Source organism: Emys orbicularis, chromosome 17 (assembly GCF_028017835.1).
Source record: "Emys orbicularis isolate rEmyOrb1 chromosome 17, rEmyOrb1.hap1, whole genome shotgun sequence".
Taxonomy (NCBI): Eukaryota; Metazoa; Chordata; order Testudines; family Emydidae; genus Emys; species Emys orbicularis.
In genome coordinates this window covers 23,939,782-23,955,070 of record NC_088699.1, presented here as the reverse complement: position 1 = coordinate 23,955,070, position 15,289 = coordinate 23,939,782, and the positions used below count along the sequence as shown (strand labels likewise).

The 15,289-nt window shown below is 47.3% G+C and overlaps 1 protein-coding gene across 4 annotated transcripts in view; it reads left to right on the top strand.

The window, feature by feature from the left end:
• The window catches only part of LOC135890884 (butyrophilin subfamily 3 member A3-like), a 39,218-nt gene extending 25,682 nt beyond the window's left edge, over nucleotides 1–13,536 (top strand). For 2 of the 4 annotated variants that reach the window (XM_065418352.1, XM_065418351.1), the window contains 5 exons: nucleotides 7,677–7,709; nucleotides 7,812–7,844; nucleotides 8,623–8,643; nucleotides 8,748–8,774; nucleotides 9,741–12,631. In XM_065418352.1, coding sequence (XP_065274424.1) covers nucleotides 7,677–7,709; nucleotides 7,812–7,844; nucleotides 8,623–8,643; nucleotides 8,748–8,774; nucleotides 9,741–10,243 — 617 coding nt within the window. In that variant the 3' untranslated portion in view covers nucleotides 10,244–12,631. Of the gene's footprint in view, nucleotides 1–7,676; nucleotides 7,710–7,811; nucleotides 7,845–8,622; nucleotides 8,644–8,747; nucleotides 8,775–9,740 lie in introns of all 4 variants that reach the window. The other 2 variants (XM_065418354.1, XM_065418353.1) reach the window with 2 other exon arrangements.
• Nucleotides 13,537–15,289: the final 1,753 nt, after the last annotated feature.

The window sequence follows — 15,289 nt, the reverse complement described above, 5'->3', positions numbered from 1 at the left end:
TAATTCGAATTAAAGAGCCCTTTAATTTGATTTCTGTACTCCTCCTCGACGAGAGGAGTAGCGTCAAAATCGGTATTGTTAATCCGAATTAAGGTTAGTGTGGCCGCAATTCGAAGTTATTGGCAATTCAATGTTATTGGCTACCCACAATGCAACGCTCTGGAAATCGATGCTACTACGGTAGCTTGGACGCACACCACCGAATTAATGGTGCCTAGTGTGGCCGAATACATTCGAATTTATAAAATCGGTTTCCTAAATTCAAATTATATAAATTCGGATTAATCCTGTAGTGTAGACATACCCTATGTCCTGAAATCTTTAAAATCATGATTTGAGGACGTCAGTAACTCAGCCAGAGGTTCTGGGTCTATTACAAGAGTGGGTGGGTGAGGTTCTGTGGCCTGCGATGTGCAGGAGGTCAGACGAGATGATCATGATGGTCCCTTCTGGCCTTAAAGTCTGTGAGTTTAAGGCAGAGGAGCACAACTCTTCCCCTCCTTGTCTAGGCTGGCTCTTTGCACACCGGCTGCTGGAGATGTGGTAAACAGTGAAGTGACACAGTTTGCAGATTATACAAAATTACTCAAGAGAGGTAAATCCAAAACTCCCTACAAAGAGATCTCACAAAATGGGCTGAAATTCACAGATGAAATTCAGTATTGATAAATGCAAAGTAATGACATTGGAAAGTATAATCCTAACTACATACAAAATGATGGAGTTTGTATTAGCTGTTACCACTCAAGAAAGAGATCTTGGAGTCATTGTGAATAGTTCTCTGAAAACATCCACTTAATGTGCAGAAGCACTCAAAAAAGTGAACAGAATGTTAGGAACAACTAGGAAAGGGATAGGTAATAAGACAGAAAATATTATAATGCCACTATATAAATCACTGGTACGCCCACATCTTGAATACTGTGTGCAGTTCTGGTCATCCCATCTCAAAAAAATATATTAGATTGGAAAAAGTACAGAAAAGGACAACAAAAATTATTAAGGGTATAGAACAGCTTTCATATGAGGAGAGATTAAAAAAACTGGGTCTGTTCAGTTTAGAAAAGAGACGAGTAAGGGGGCATATGATAGAATTCTATAAAAGTGATTTAGAGACAGTGATTAGGGAAGTGTTATTTACCCTTTCACAAAACACAAGAACCAGGGGTTACCAGGTAAATGAGTAGACAGCAGGTTTAACCCAAACAAAAGGAAGTACTTCTTCGAACAATACAGAGTCAACCTGTGGAACTTGTTGCCATGGGATGTTGTGAAGGCCAAAAATATAACTGGGGTCAAAAAAGAACTAGATAAGTTCCTGGAGGACAGGTCCATCAGTGGCCAAGATAGTCAGGGATTCAACCCCATGCTCTGGGAGTCCCTAAACCTCGGACTGCCAGAAGCTGGGACTGGACAGGGGATGGATCACTGGATACTTGACCTGTTCTGTTCATTCCCACTAAAGCCTCTGGCACTGACCCCTGTTGGAAGACAGGACACTGGACTAGCTGGCCCACTGGTCTGGCTGTTCCTATGTTCTTAAGCCCCAGATCACCCACCGACACTTCCCTACAGAGCCCCCCCAGCCTTCAAGCAGGACCAGGAGCCCCTCACACTTAAGACGATAGCTCGTCATCTTAACACAGTCTCCAGTACCCCACAGTCAGCACTGCCTGACGTGAGCCTGTGTGTAATGACAATGGGTTCCAACTGGCTCAGGCCAGATCCTCTGAAAGGTGCAGTTCACCACTGCTAGGGGCTGTAACAACTTGTATTCTCTGTGGATTGACCCACAGGGGACTTTTAACTAACATCGCCAGTGGGTTACACAGCTAGTTGCAAAGAATCAAATCTAGTTCAACACGTTCTTGACTCTGATTTACTGTCAGCAGGAAGGAAGATCTCTGCACCTCTCCTCATTTTCTAATCTCTCCGGCTTGCCCTTTCATGAGGTGAGCAGAGTTACATTATTATTATTATTATGGGTGATGTTACAATAGAACTGAAGGCCCTGTTGAGCTCGACGGTGCAGAGGCACATGGCACAAGGCCTGAAGGGCGAAATAGATAAGACAAAGGGTGGGAGGAAGGAAGTATCATTCTTCTTGGAGTAGTGTCCCTGTGCATGCTCCACTGCAGGTGTATTTGAGTCCCCTACGCCTCAGATCAGAGATTTTAGGAGCCGTGTCCGTTCAGCCCCCACAGACGCTGTCCCTGTCTCGTGCCCTGCAGTAGGGCTATAGAGTGTTGCACGGACAAACTGCCCTCAGCTCCTTCTCAACCGCCTTGACCTGAGACGGAGCCTCAGCAGCCTCCGATTTGAGAATATCTCATCTGTATTTTACTTTCTGTTTCGAGTTATTAGTGTTCATTCATTGCGTTTCAGTCAGTTAGTGTTAATACTCCCCTTCTGTTTCCTTTAAAAAAAAAAAGAACAATAAAATAATCCCCTCTCTCTATTTTGTTATAAGACTAGCGAACTTCCTGTCCTTAGTTCTTTCTTGTCTCCTCCCTCTGGGGAAGTGAAACCTGGACAGGGTAGGCCTGGCTCTTCCAGATTTAAGTGTTGCTTCTCCTGCCGAGAAGCAATTCCAGGCAGTGATGTACATTCCCACTGCATTCGCTGTCTTGGAGAGTCACACATGCCTTAAAAGTGTACTTTCTGCCTGACATTAAAATCAAGGGCTAGGAATAACCTTGAACTAAAACTATGACTACTAATGAGGGAAAGTTTACTCGGATCAGCCTCTGACCCTGGCCCTGGGACCCCCCCCCATACAACAGTCCCCAAAGTGGCCGAATCCATCTACTTCCTCGGCTCAACACTCTATGGCAGCTTTGAAGAGGAAACTTTTGGATTCCTCTCAAAAAGCCACAAAAAAGCAGGCTACACGTCATTGGGTAGAGAATCTACCCCAAAGACATGATCCCCAACAAGATCAACCACCTTGGTACTGACTGATCTACAACTGGATACCCACGAGACAACTGGCTCCTTGGGTACTGGTACTACCAGTAAGCCTAAAAACACAAAGGGCACAGGCTATGGGAGTTCGGTACCATGGGGGGGAAAGGGGTGGTAGAGAGAGAACCAGCTCCTCTAGCTCATCTCTGATAGAGTGCTCTAGACCCTCGATACCGAGTACTTCAGCTCTGCAGAAGACCAGAACAACACTACTGGCCATTTATCAGAGTGCAAAAGACTCCCACTACTGTTGCTCTTAGGAAAAGGCAATTTCTTACTGCTTCTCTGTCTGGATCTCCTGAACCACGGGAGAAGAACTTTCAGGAACAGGCGGTGAGATTAGACAAAGGGATTACTCCAGTGACTAACATCTCTTCATCCTCTCCTGATGAAGCTGTTATGCCTCCCCCACCAACTTTGGCAAATGACTTCAAACCATTTCAAGACTTCATCAAGAGAGAAGTGGATTCTCTACAAATTCCACTGGAAGAAGTCAAGGTGTTGCAACACAAGCTGCTTGACATCCTACACACTTCATCATCAGCCTGTATTGCACTCACTATTAACGAGGCATTGACAGACCCAGCAAAGACTATGTGGCATAGTACATCCTACATGCAAGAGAGCGGATAAAAATATTATGTTCCCTCTAAAGACTCGGATTTTTTATTTCCCACCCATTCCCAAACTCCCTTGTCATCGATGCCGTAAATGAACGTGGCAGACAGCACCGTGCTAAATCAACACCCTATGACAAGAACTTAAAACAACTTGAAAATCATATTCTTAGGTGACCCTGCAATTTAAGATGACTAATTACCAAGCTCTTATGGCAAAATACAACCATATCAGTTATTCTACATTAAATGCCTTCATTGACCATCTCCCAGCAGTTTCAGGTGATCACTACTGAGGGTCAGCTTCTTGCAAGGACATTGTTGCAGGCCCCTCTCTAAACACCGCTGACACAGCTGCCTGCTTCATCTCAACAGCAGTGGGCATGCAGAGGGCTTCCTAGCTTCACCTTTCTGGCTTTCCAAGGGAAGTCCAGTCTACTGTGGAGGACCTTCCATTGGAAGGATCCAAATCATTTGCAGAGAAAATGGATGAATCCCTCCGCATACTAAAAGACTCTAGAGCCACTTTGCATTCACTGAGAATTTATGCACCTGCACGAAAAAGAAGATATAATAAATCACAGATGACACAGAGATCCCGGCCTGATCAATTTTCTCCCCCCCCCAGAGGCATTATGAACCCCAACAGAAAACACAATGAATACAAAAGCGAAGATCAACTGCTCCATAATCATCAACATCACAGCCATCTGCATCTATGCATGAATTTTGATGTGTTATTTGAGGCCCCGAGTTACCACCCCCATTTTAATTTGCTGCAAAAACCCAAACATCACCACTACTTTGGCAACGGCCTTACTCTTTTTAATCAAACCTGGGATCAAGTGGGTTTTGGAGATCATCTCCACAGGATATTTGATCCATTTTACCGCCCTCACTCCTGCCTACCCCTCCCCCCAACCCTCCTCAGGAACCCTTCTCATGAGTAGCTTTTACATCAGGAAACAAGCTATCTTCTGAACCGAGGTGCTATAGTTCCTACTCAACACAGAGGGAAGGGCTTCAACTCCAAGTACTTCCAGATACTGAAAAAGAATAGTGATTGGAGACACATTCTGGATCTAAGATCACTCAACAGATTTGTAAAGATACAACGCTTCAAGAAGGTTACTTTGGCAGCAATAATCCCATCTCTGGACCATGGAAACTGGTTCTCGACCCTTGACCTACAAGATGCTTACTTCCATATTGCGATCCACAGAAGGTTTCTAGTATTCACTCTGGGACAAGACCACTTTCATTGTCTGCACCCAGAGTGTTCTCAAAGGTCCTTTCTATGGTTGTGGTGCTCCTTCGTAAACAAAGAGTGATAATATTCCTGTATCTAGATGATTGCCTGCTCAAGGTATGCTCCTTTTGATGATGCTTTGACTCCCCCACAAAAGACTATGGACCTATTCCTCCAACTGGCTCTATAAGTAGACATCCAAAAGACCATATTAACTCCAGTATAATGTCTGGAATTCATAGAGGCCTACCTAGATGGAGCAGAGGCCAAAGCCTTCCTCCCGTTATGCAGGTTCAACACCTTAGATAACTTGATCTCTAAAGGACAGGCCAACCCTCTGACCTTGGTCAGAAATGGTCTTCAACTACTGGGACGCATGGTGGCAGGCACCTTTGTAATAAATCACGTGAGACTCCACATGTACTGCCTTCAGTGGTGGTTCAGTACAGGATACATACCAAGCACACACAGCTTAAACAAACTTCTATTGATGCCCTCAACATTCAAAAACTCCCTTGACTGGTGGAAAGAGTCTCACAATGTCTGCTCAGGAGTGCCCTTCACTCAACCACCCCCAATGTTAATAATGACAACAGACGCATACCTATTGGGATGGGGAGCCCAACTGGATACCCACGCTATTCAAGGCAAATGGTTCCCCTTCGAATCCACATTGCATATCTACTTACTGGAACTCAGAGCAGTCAGGAAAGCTTGTTCACATTTCTTACCACTGATCGGGGCAAGCATATAAAGATTATAGGCAACATTGCATGTATGTTTTACATAAATCACTAGAGAAGAGCAAGCTCACCTTCCCTTTGTACTAAGGCAGTGAAACTCTGGAACTGGTGCATTCACCACCACATAGAATGGCTTTCGTATGAGGAGAGATTAATAAGACTGAGACTTTTCAGCTTGGAAAAGATACGACTAAGGGGGAATATGATAGAGGTCTATAAAATCATGAGTGGTGTGGAGAAAGTAAATAAGGAAGTGTTATTTATTCCTTCTCATAACCCAAGAACAAGGGGCCACCAAATGAAATTAACAGGCAGCAGGTTTAAAACAAACTCAAGAAAGTATTTTTTCATGCAATGCACTGTCAACCTGTGGAGCTCCTTGCCAGAGGGTGTTGTGAAGGCCAATACTATAACGGGGTTCAAAAGGGAGCTAGATAGATTCATGGAGGACAGGTCCATCAATGACTATTAGCCAGGAGGGGCAGGGATGGTTTCCCTAGCCTCTATTTGCCAGAAGCTGGGAATGGGTGACAGGGGATGGATCACTTGATGATAACCTGTTCTGTTCATTCCCTTTGGGGCACCTGCCATTGGCCACTGCCAGAGGACAGGCTACTGGGCTGGATGGACCTTTGGTCTGACCCATTGTGGCTGCACCCCATGTGCCATGCCGCCCCCTGAGGCCCCGCCCCTGCCCCTTCTCCCTGTGCTCATGCCACCTCTTCTCCCCAAACCCCTGACCTCGCACCAACCCTTCCCCCAAACCCAGCATTGTCCCACCTTCCCTGCAAGACCCCGCCTGCTGCTCACGCCTCTCCCCCATCCCGTCACTTGATCTTACAGCAGGCAAAAAGTGGGGGGAGGGCCTGACCCCTTGATCCCCCCTGTTCCGGCACCCCTGCATCCGCTGCTATCTTTTATTCCAATGTCTGATGCTCAGTACTAGACTCGACTCTGAAAGCCCACCCCTCCATTCAGGGCACTGCTGCAGCGTCGCCGAGAGTGGAGCACCCATAGAGACCCACTGAAAGAAGAAGAAAGGGTTACTCACCTTGTGCCATAACTGTGGTTCTTTGAGATGTGTCCCCCTGTGGGTGCTCCACTACTTGCCCTCCTTCCCCTCTGTTTTGGAGCTCTTACCTATGAGCTCTGTGTAGAGAAGGAACTGGGGGCAGTTTGTCTGCACAGCGCTATAGTGACCTAATGCAGAGCATGGGAGGGGGAGAGCGTATGTGTGGGCCGAACAGAAACGGCTGCCTAAAATCTCCGATGAGAGGTGCAGGGGTGTGAATACACAGAGAGTGGAGCAACACACATCTCGAAGCACTGCAGTAACTGTACAAGGTGAGTAACCCTTTCTTATCCCATTTTACACTCAGGGAACTGAGGCCCAGAGCGATCAGGGCCCCAATTCAGCTAGATACAGATGTAACTTTAAGTGTGTGAATAATCCCATTATTACAAGTCAGTCTCTCGCTGTCAGGCATTTTTTACAGCCCTCAAATGATTTTTGTGGCTCTTTTCTGCATCCTTTCCAGTTTTTCAATGTCTTTTTTCAAATGAGGTCAGCCAGTTGTTCAGGCAGCCCCACAGCCAGCTGCTCCGGCTGCCAGCCACGGCTGGAGTGGCCCAGGGCAGCTGGCCCCCGGGACCATCTGAGCAGCAGCCGGTGGGGCTGGCCCAGAGACTGCCTGAGCAATGGTCCCTCGGGCGGCCAGAGCAGCTGCTGCTCAATGGCCCCTGGCAGCTGGTGCCACTGGCCCTGCCCCCTCTCCAGCAGTGTCCCCCCTAAGATTTACTTAGGGGTACTTATAGTATAAGTCCTGAACTGGTCACAGGTGGTGAATTTTTTTGTTTATTGCCCGTGACCTGTCCACAACTTTCTCTAAAAATACCCGTGACTAAATCGTAGCCTGGGGCATGGTACAGGGGTGATTGAGTGAGGGTCTAAGGTCTGTGATGTACTGGAGGTCAGACTATGACCCTTCCGGCCTTAAACTCTATGAAGCTATGATTTTCTGCAAAATAGCAGCTCTTTGCTAGTATTAGAAGCGACCATCACCCCCCCGGAATCTCACCTCTCTCAATCTCTTCTTTCTTTAGACGATCTGCAATCTAATCTGGAGAAAGAGAGAGGTAAGTTCCTGGGACAAGTTCACCAAACTAACAGTAGGAAATGAATAACCTCGTTAATGCGACAGCATGAAACCTCACCTCTTTCTTCCTTTTCTCTTCCAGAGATTCTGCGCTCTGAGCTGGAGAACGAGAGAGGTAAATGTCTGGGCTCTCAGGAGGCTTGAATGATTTTCTCTCACTGTACATAGTCAGGCAGACTTTGGCTTCTGTCTCTGCACTGTCTGTTAGGAGAGGCTCTGGGAACCAAACGGACGGGGAGCTCTGACTAATCATGGAGCGGGGTAACTGCTCCATAGATAAAGTTGCTGCTCAGTTTCCATCGTAAGCCTGATTTTAGCCCTTCCTCTAAACTATGCACACAGGGGAGTGTCCATATACAAAACTGGTGGGTCTGCCTGTGCCAATGTACCTTTTTGCTACTGAATTTGAAGGAATGGCGGGGTGGGGGAGATCCTGATGCTGTGGAAAAAGAGGCTCAGCAGAGTCCTAAAGTCTCCAAGCACACACTGACTCTTTGAGGCACAAAGTCAATGAGAAGGAGCCAGCTAATGTTGCTGATCCCTGAGTTGAGATCCAGCATCCAGAGCCAAGGTTTAGCGCATTAAACCCTCACTTCCACGTTATCAGGGCCTAGCCCCTCACCAAGCTTCTAGGCACACGGGGAGTGTGGACACTACACCACAGGTGAGCCCAGCTAGGGCAGGGCATGGGAACCCAGCGAGGGTCAGATGTCAAGAAGGGCGGTGTGATCCATGGAGAGATCTATGAGGATGGAGCTCAGGCCAGGAGACCTGGGCAGAAAGAAGCCAGCAGAGAGCACAGTGGAGGGGGCAAAGTGGTCCTTTAAAGGCACATTCCCTAACCCAGGAGCTGTTGTAGAACTGACTGCACACCCATGTCTCTCTGTTTGCAGGGAAATCCCTGGCTGAACTTGGTAAGTGCCATGTGTCCCCTTCCCCCCACCCCATATAACATTGCATCCTACGCCAGCAGTCCGTGCTCCGGGGAGTGCTCACCTCTTGGTGTGTTTGATTTCAGGCTGGAGTAAAGTCAGCAAAAATGCAGGTAAGTGAAGCTGGTATGTTAATGTCAGACCCCCTGCACCACTCTGCTGCCCAGCAGATGCACACATGCCAGAAGTCACAGGGAAAGCAAGATGGTCAATGAAAATGCCAGATTTGTCCCCAGTTTCCTTGCATGAAACCAATGCTCACACTTAACTATGGAGTCACAAGCGCTCCAGTGTAACTGCGATAACTCAGAGTGCTCCTAAGGCCGGGAACTTACCCGCTGTCAGTTCAGGGGGGTAGGCGCTTACAGGAGTTTGTAATTGTGGGTCAGAGTTGGGGTTTTGCTGGACACATGTGGTGAATTCTCATGTGTTGTGTTGTTGTTAATTGACTTCATGAACTAGAAGGGATCTAGGAAACTGTGTAAATTACCTTAACTGGCTGCGGGTAATTGTCGTAATGCTTTTTGGACTCTGGTGAAATCTCTGTTTTTACGGAGTTGTCAATCAGTAGCCCTTTGGCCAATTCAGTTCAAATTTGGTAGAAAAATTCTACCTCAGACCCAGACCAAATCTACCAAATTTGAGTGTGATATGATCTGTGGGTGTTAGAATAGAGGGCTCCCAGCTCAGGCGTAGATTGGAGACTCAGTTGTGGTCTTAGCTGTGGAGACGTGGGAGCGGCCCCACAGCACAGATTTTGTGGTAGGTGACTACTGAGTTCTTGTAATGGTTAGAAATGACATCCGTGTGTGTAACACCTGAGCTCGCTCCTCACAGGGGCCTCTGTAGAGGTTACAGACAGGCCCAATGGGAGCTAGAGGCATCTCCAGCTCTTTCAGGGGAGCTATTTGCCTCTAGTGCCTGGGAGGAGAGCTGCAGTGACAGGCAGAGAAGCAGGTTCCCGGGCGATAGAGGCTGGAAATCAGAGAGTGTCCTAGCCAAGACAGAGCTGGGGGGAGGAAGGGAAACAGCCCCGATGGGCTGGGCTCTGCTCCTAATGCTCTGCCCCATCTCTGCAGTGAACGTGACTCTGGATCCGGACACGGCTCATCGCAGCCTCGTGGTCTCTGAGAATGGGCGATCTGTGAAATGGAGGGGCCTGCAGCAGGACGTGACTGACAACCCCAAGAGATTTGACAGTGAAACCTGCGTGCTGGGCTTGGAAGGGTTCACCTCGGGGAGACATTACTGGGAGGTAGACATCGGGGGTGGGAGGACCTGGGCTGTGGGGGTGGCCAAAGAGTCTGTCAGGAGGAAGGGCTGGATCAGCTTTTCTCCTGAGGAGAGGATCTGGGCCATGGATCAGTGTGGGAGCCATTACCGGGCTTGTACTTGCCCGGATATCCTCCTGCCCCTGACTTGGAGCCCCGGGAAGATCGGGGTGTATCTGGACTATGAGCAGGGCCTAGTGTCATTTTATCAGCCTGGTACTGAGGCCCCGATCTTCACTTTCACCTCCTCTTTCACTGGGCAGCTCCACCCTTTCTTCTGGGTCTACTCCCCAATCACACTGTGTTCCTGAGATATGGCATGGGGGGGCATAGCATCTCTCACTGGTCAGACGTTTTTTTTGTTCTGTTGTTTTTATGAAATGGACTACTTTTTAATTTTTTAAATATTTTCCATTTTTTTATTCTTTTCAAAACTTGGAATTTTCCAAAATGAATATTTTCAATTTTGAAAATCCTACCATTTGACTAAGCTGAGGGCTCAAAATTGGCAAAGCAGAAGAAATCCTGAGTGATGTGTTGTGTAAGACGCTACCTACATAGAATAGAACAGAACTCAATAAACAATACATCATAGGACCCCTCCCCCCAAATAAAAGGTTGAGTTGAAAATTTTGTAATAATGCAAAAAAAAAAAAAAAAATCTCAAGAAAATCCAAATGGTTTCACACACAAAATCTCTTTTTGTAAATTGGCCAAATTTCCTCAAGATATTTTTGAATGAAAGCTTTTGTTCAGCTCTGATTAACACCTGTAATTGCATATAATCAATGAATGTTTCCTGGTTCTTAGTCCTGTAATTTATGAACTGACCACCATTGATGAATGGAAGGGGTAAGAACATGAGTCAAACCCTGTCCTAAAACATCACATTGTCCAAACTGGATAAAAGGCTCCAAGAAAGCCGATTCCTAACCAGTAACCATGTTCTGTGACATTATTGGTGAAAGAAACGGAGTCAGAGGAATGCTCCGGTTCTCTGGATGAGTGTTGATCATGCGGTTCACAGCATCAGGAAGGCTTATCCTAAACCCAAAATGACAGGTATGCCCTACACCAGCTAAATTTAGAGTTTTAGGCCAGAAGGGACCATGAAATCATCCAGTCCAGACCTCCTCTATATCACAGGCCACCAACACACCCAGCACCCTCACATCAAGCCCAGCACCAAAAATTAAACCAAACTATTGCAGCCCACAGGAGACTAGACTATCACGTGCCACAGCCACGGAGCCTCACCCAGCCTGAGCAGAACAAAGCATGGGGGCAAAAACTAGATCAGTCTCATAATACTTCCCCAGTCTCATAATACCGCTCTTGAGGAGGTGCTAGCCTCCGCCACCCCCACCCACCCCGGTTCCAGTGTCTCTGGTGTCTAAACAGGATTTCCTTAAATCACAACAGCCGCCTTCTCCCATCTCCTGCTTCAGGATGAAAGGGGCAGTGCTTCCTTACGTTAGCCGCAGGATCTGATCATCTCCTGTATTAACTGGATGATTTAATGAGTTGATGACCCAAACCAACATCATTGTTAACCCACCGACTTATGGAGTCAGTCTCAGTTGTGACCTGGATTTGAACATTGTTTTCACAGGTTCCAAGGCCAGAAGGGACTGTTGTGATCAGCTTGTCTGGACTCCTGTAACACAGGCCAGAGACCTGCCCTACAATAATTCCTGCTCGAACTAGAGCAGATTTTTTTTTTTTTTAAATCATCCACTCTTGATTTGAAATTTGTCAGTGATGGAAAATCCACCACAACCCTGGGTAAATGGTTCCAATAGTTAATTACCCTCACTATTAAACAAGTTTGAGAGGGGTAGCTGTGTTAGTCTGTTTCAGCAAAAACAACGAGGAGTCCTGTGGCACCTTAAAGACTAACAAATTTATTTGGGCATAAGCTTTCGTGGGCTGGAACCCACTTCGTCAGATGCATGAAGTGGAAACTTCAATGGGGAGATATATATACACATGGAAACACAGAGACAAGGCCTGTCATGTACCCCTTTGAGATGGCAGGTTCCAGGGCTGCTACCAGCAGGTCAGGCTCTAGTACCAGATCTGGCCTGGCTACAGAGCTTCCGGCTCAGAGAGACACCACAGATGTGCCTGCCACAAGATCCTTTAATGCTCTGCCCGGCCAGGCGGAGGTTAGCTTATATAAGGTCTGTTGCACATAGCACCACCTAGTGGCTGAACAGTAACATATAGTTTACCATGACACTGCCCTGACACTGGAAAGTTTCACTCAGAGAGCCCAGAGAGGGGCCAGAGGTGCAGGTAACCCTGTATCCGTGACAGGTTCCCTCCCAGGTCTGCCCCTTTACCATAGCCATGTGCGCTAATACCACCTGGCCACAAGCAGCCGCTACCCCCAGGCCTGGTGCAGCCTCTCCTGGGCACCAGCCCAGTGCAGCCACTCCAACCCATCTCCATGTACAGCTGGACAAACTCTGGAGGGTGTGTGTGTGTGTGTGATTCCTACCCTTGTATCCCTCCCCACGGTGAATGCTGTGGAAAGGGTCTCGGTAAAGGTTGGACAGCTTTGGTGCAAGTCCTTGTATATTGTCAGTCCATTACTGGTATTATTTGTTTACAGCACAGCAGTGCCAAGAGGCTTTGTCAGGATCAGGGCCCTGTGGTGCTAGGATCTCTTCAGAGAAAGAGCACAGACCGGTCCCTACCCATGGAGCACTCAGTCTGACCAGACAGGTGGATCACGAAGTGGGAATGTTCTGTATTATTTACATGACCCCTAAATGTTGCATTGATACCAGTGGGAGACAGAGGACTGCTTGCTCTCAGGGCAGGCTAAGAGACATGGGTGTGATGGTGTCCCTAATGAAACTTTATGGGGAGATGCTTATAAATGTATATATGATGTAACTGGAATATGTTTTGTGCTACATGTGCCATGTAACATATCTCTGTAAAAGTTATGATCTACTGAATCTATTCCTCCTGTTTGTATGCATGTATCATAGTTGTAGTTGAAGTTATGAATACTGGTTTTATATTTGCTGGGTTTATACATAGCCTTGGTAAGAGCCTGGGATCATGTCTGGAGAAAAGAATGTGCAAGTTAAGTGCAAGCACTTAACAGACAATAGGAGGTGCAGACCCCAATCCACATCGGAGCTTGGCCAGGAATGCGAATGGCTGGACTGGTTAGGGTGCATGGACAGGTGACTTGCCCATGTGATCCCAAAACTCCAGGGTAACATGATGCTACACAGGGAATGGGGAGAAAGTCTATTTAAATCTCTGGGAGACCCCTCCATTTGTTCTTCAGCTGGCTAAAGAGAGAGGCTCTCCACCCCCCAAGGACATACCTGAGAGAGACTGAACAAAGGACAAAGACAATAGGGGGTGTGAGCGATTGCTGGACCCAGGCTAGGAGTTCTACAGCCTGTAAAAGAAAGACTGGCACTACTGAGGTTTTTATATCTGTGTTGAGTTTGATTAGACATAGACATGCGTGTTTTATTTTATTTTGCTTAGTAATTCACTTTGTTCTGTCTGTAACTACTTAGAATCACTTAAATCCTATTTTCTGTACTTATTAAAATCACTTTTTACTTATTAAGTTACCTGGAGTACGTGTTAGTACCGGGGGGGGGGGGGGCAAACAGCTGTGCATATCTTTCTATCTTTGAAACAGAAGGCGAACTATTTCTGAGTTTACCCTGTATAAGCTTTATACAGGGTAAAACGGTTTCATTCAGGATTTGAACCCCATTGGGAGTTGGGCACCTGGGTGTCAAAGGCAAGAGCACTTCCTGAGCTGCTTCCAGGAGGCCTACAGCTGTTAGTGGACGTGGTTCAGACCTGGGTCTGAGTTTGCAGCAGATCAGCGGATCTGGCTCAAAACAGACAGGATTCTGGAGTCCCAGGCTGGAAAAGGCAGGAAAGCAGGGGCAGAAGTAGCCTTGGCACACCAGGTGGCAGCACCAAGGGGATTTCTGTGATACCAACCCGTCACAATGAGTATGACTGCTACCTAGTTGAGATTAAATGGGTCATTGGGAAAAGACTGGCTGAGGCAAGCCCCAATGTGAAGACAACGGCAAAGTCCATCACCAAGACATTGTTGCCTAGCAACCAATGACCCAGAGGGAGGTGAGGTGCGGAAATCCATAACAGGGAAAATGAGCAACATCCCCCAACTCGAGAACAAAGATGGGGGAGGTGTGAGGTGGGGGATCAAAGTTGGTTGCTGGAAGGAGTCGGGCTCTCCCCTGGAGTCTGACCAAGGAGGTCAGACTGAGACAGAACTTGAGCAAGGGGGTTCACTACTGCTTGGCTGGGCTCTGGGCTGACCAGAATGGACTTGAACTGTGCTTTAACCTTCAGTTCTCTGTGCCAACCTAAGGACGTTCTATGCTGTGTCCAGTTGATTAGTAAACCCGACTGTTTTGACAACACGGGGTGTGTGTGTCACTGCAAATGCTTGCTGAGGTGCATTAATCCCTGAAGAGCGGACAAGTCTCTACCAGGACTCAGAGACTATCACAGTAGGACTTGCTGAACAGAGCTTCTGCTGTGACCCAGCAGTGCTAAAGGTCCAATCTAAGGAGGCAGTGAAGCAGAGTTGCTTATCCTGAAGGACGAGAGGGACCCCTGGAGGGTCTGGTAGATTGAAGGGGTTCCTCCTAGAGCCTCTTCCAAAGCTGGGGGTGTAGCACCGATCCTCTGGATCCATGACAATTGGTGGCAGTGATGGGATGCTGAATGCACCAGTAGTATATTGCAATAAGTGACTTGCAGCAGTAAAACGAGGGTCGTCAACGGAAACAACAAGAAAATGGCATATAACATGGGCCTTGGTTAGGCCACCTCCCTAAGAAGAGCATCACAAACTCTGTGCAGGGAGAGGCTAAGCCCTCTGGAGACAGCTGGAGACAGATGGAAGGACCAAGTAACAGGTTCCAGACTCAGGTTGGTTTTCTAATGAAGTCTGAGAGCAACAGAGGCGGGAGCAGGATGTCCCCAAGAGCCAGTTCCCCATCCAGCAGAGTGCCCTCATGATCCAGGTCCTCTTTGATAGATTAGAAGCAGTGGGAGCTGCAGCTGAAGGCGAAGGAGCTAGCAAAGCATGAGAAGCAGGAAAATCATTAGGCAGAACAGCGGAAGAAGCAGCAAAAGCATGAACTACAGATAGAGAAGTGGAGGGGCAAGAGGACCCACAGAGGGGAAAGTGGGTGTGACGTTGCACTCCATATGATGTTATGGAAATATGCTAATGAGTGTGAATCTAATGTAACTAGAATATGCTTCATGCAAAAGGTCTCTTGTAAGGTATCGTTACAAAGTTCATAATCTGCTGAGTGTGGTCATAC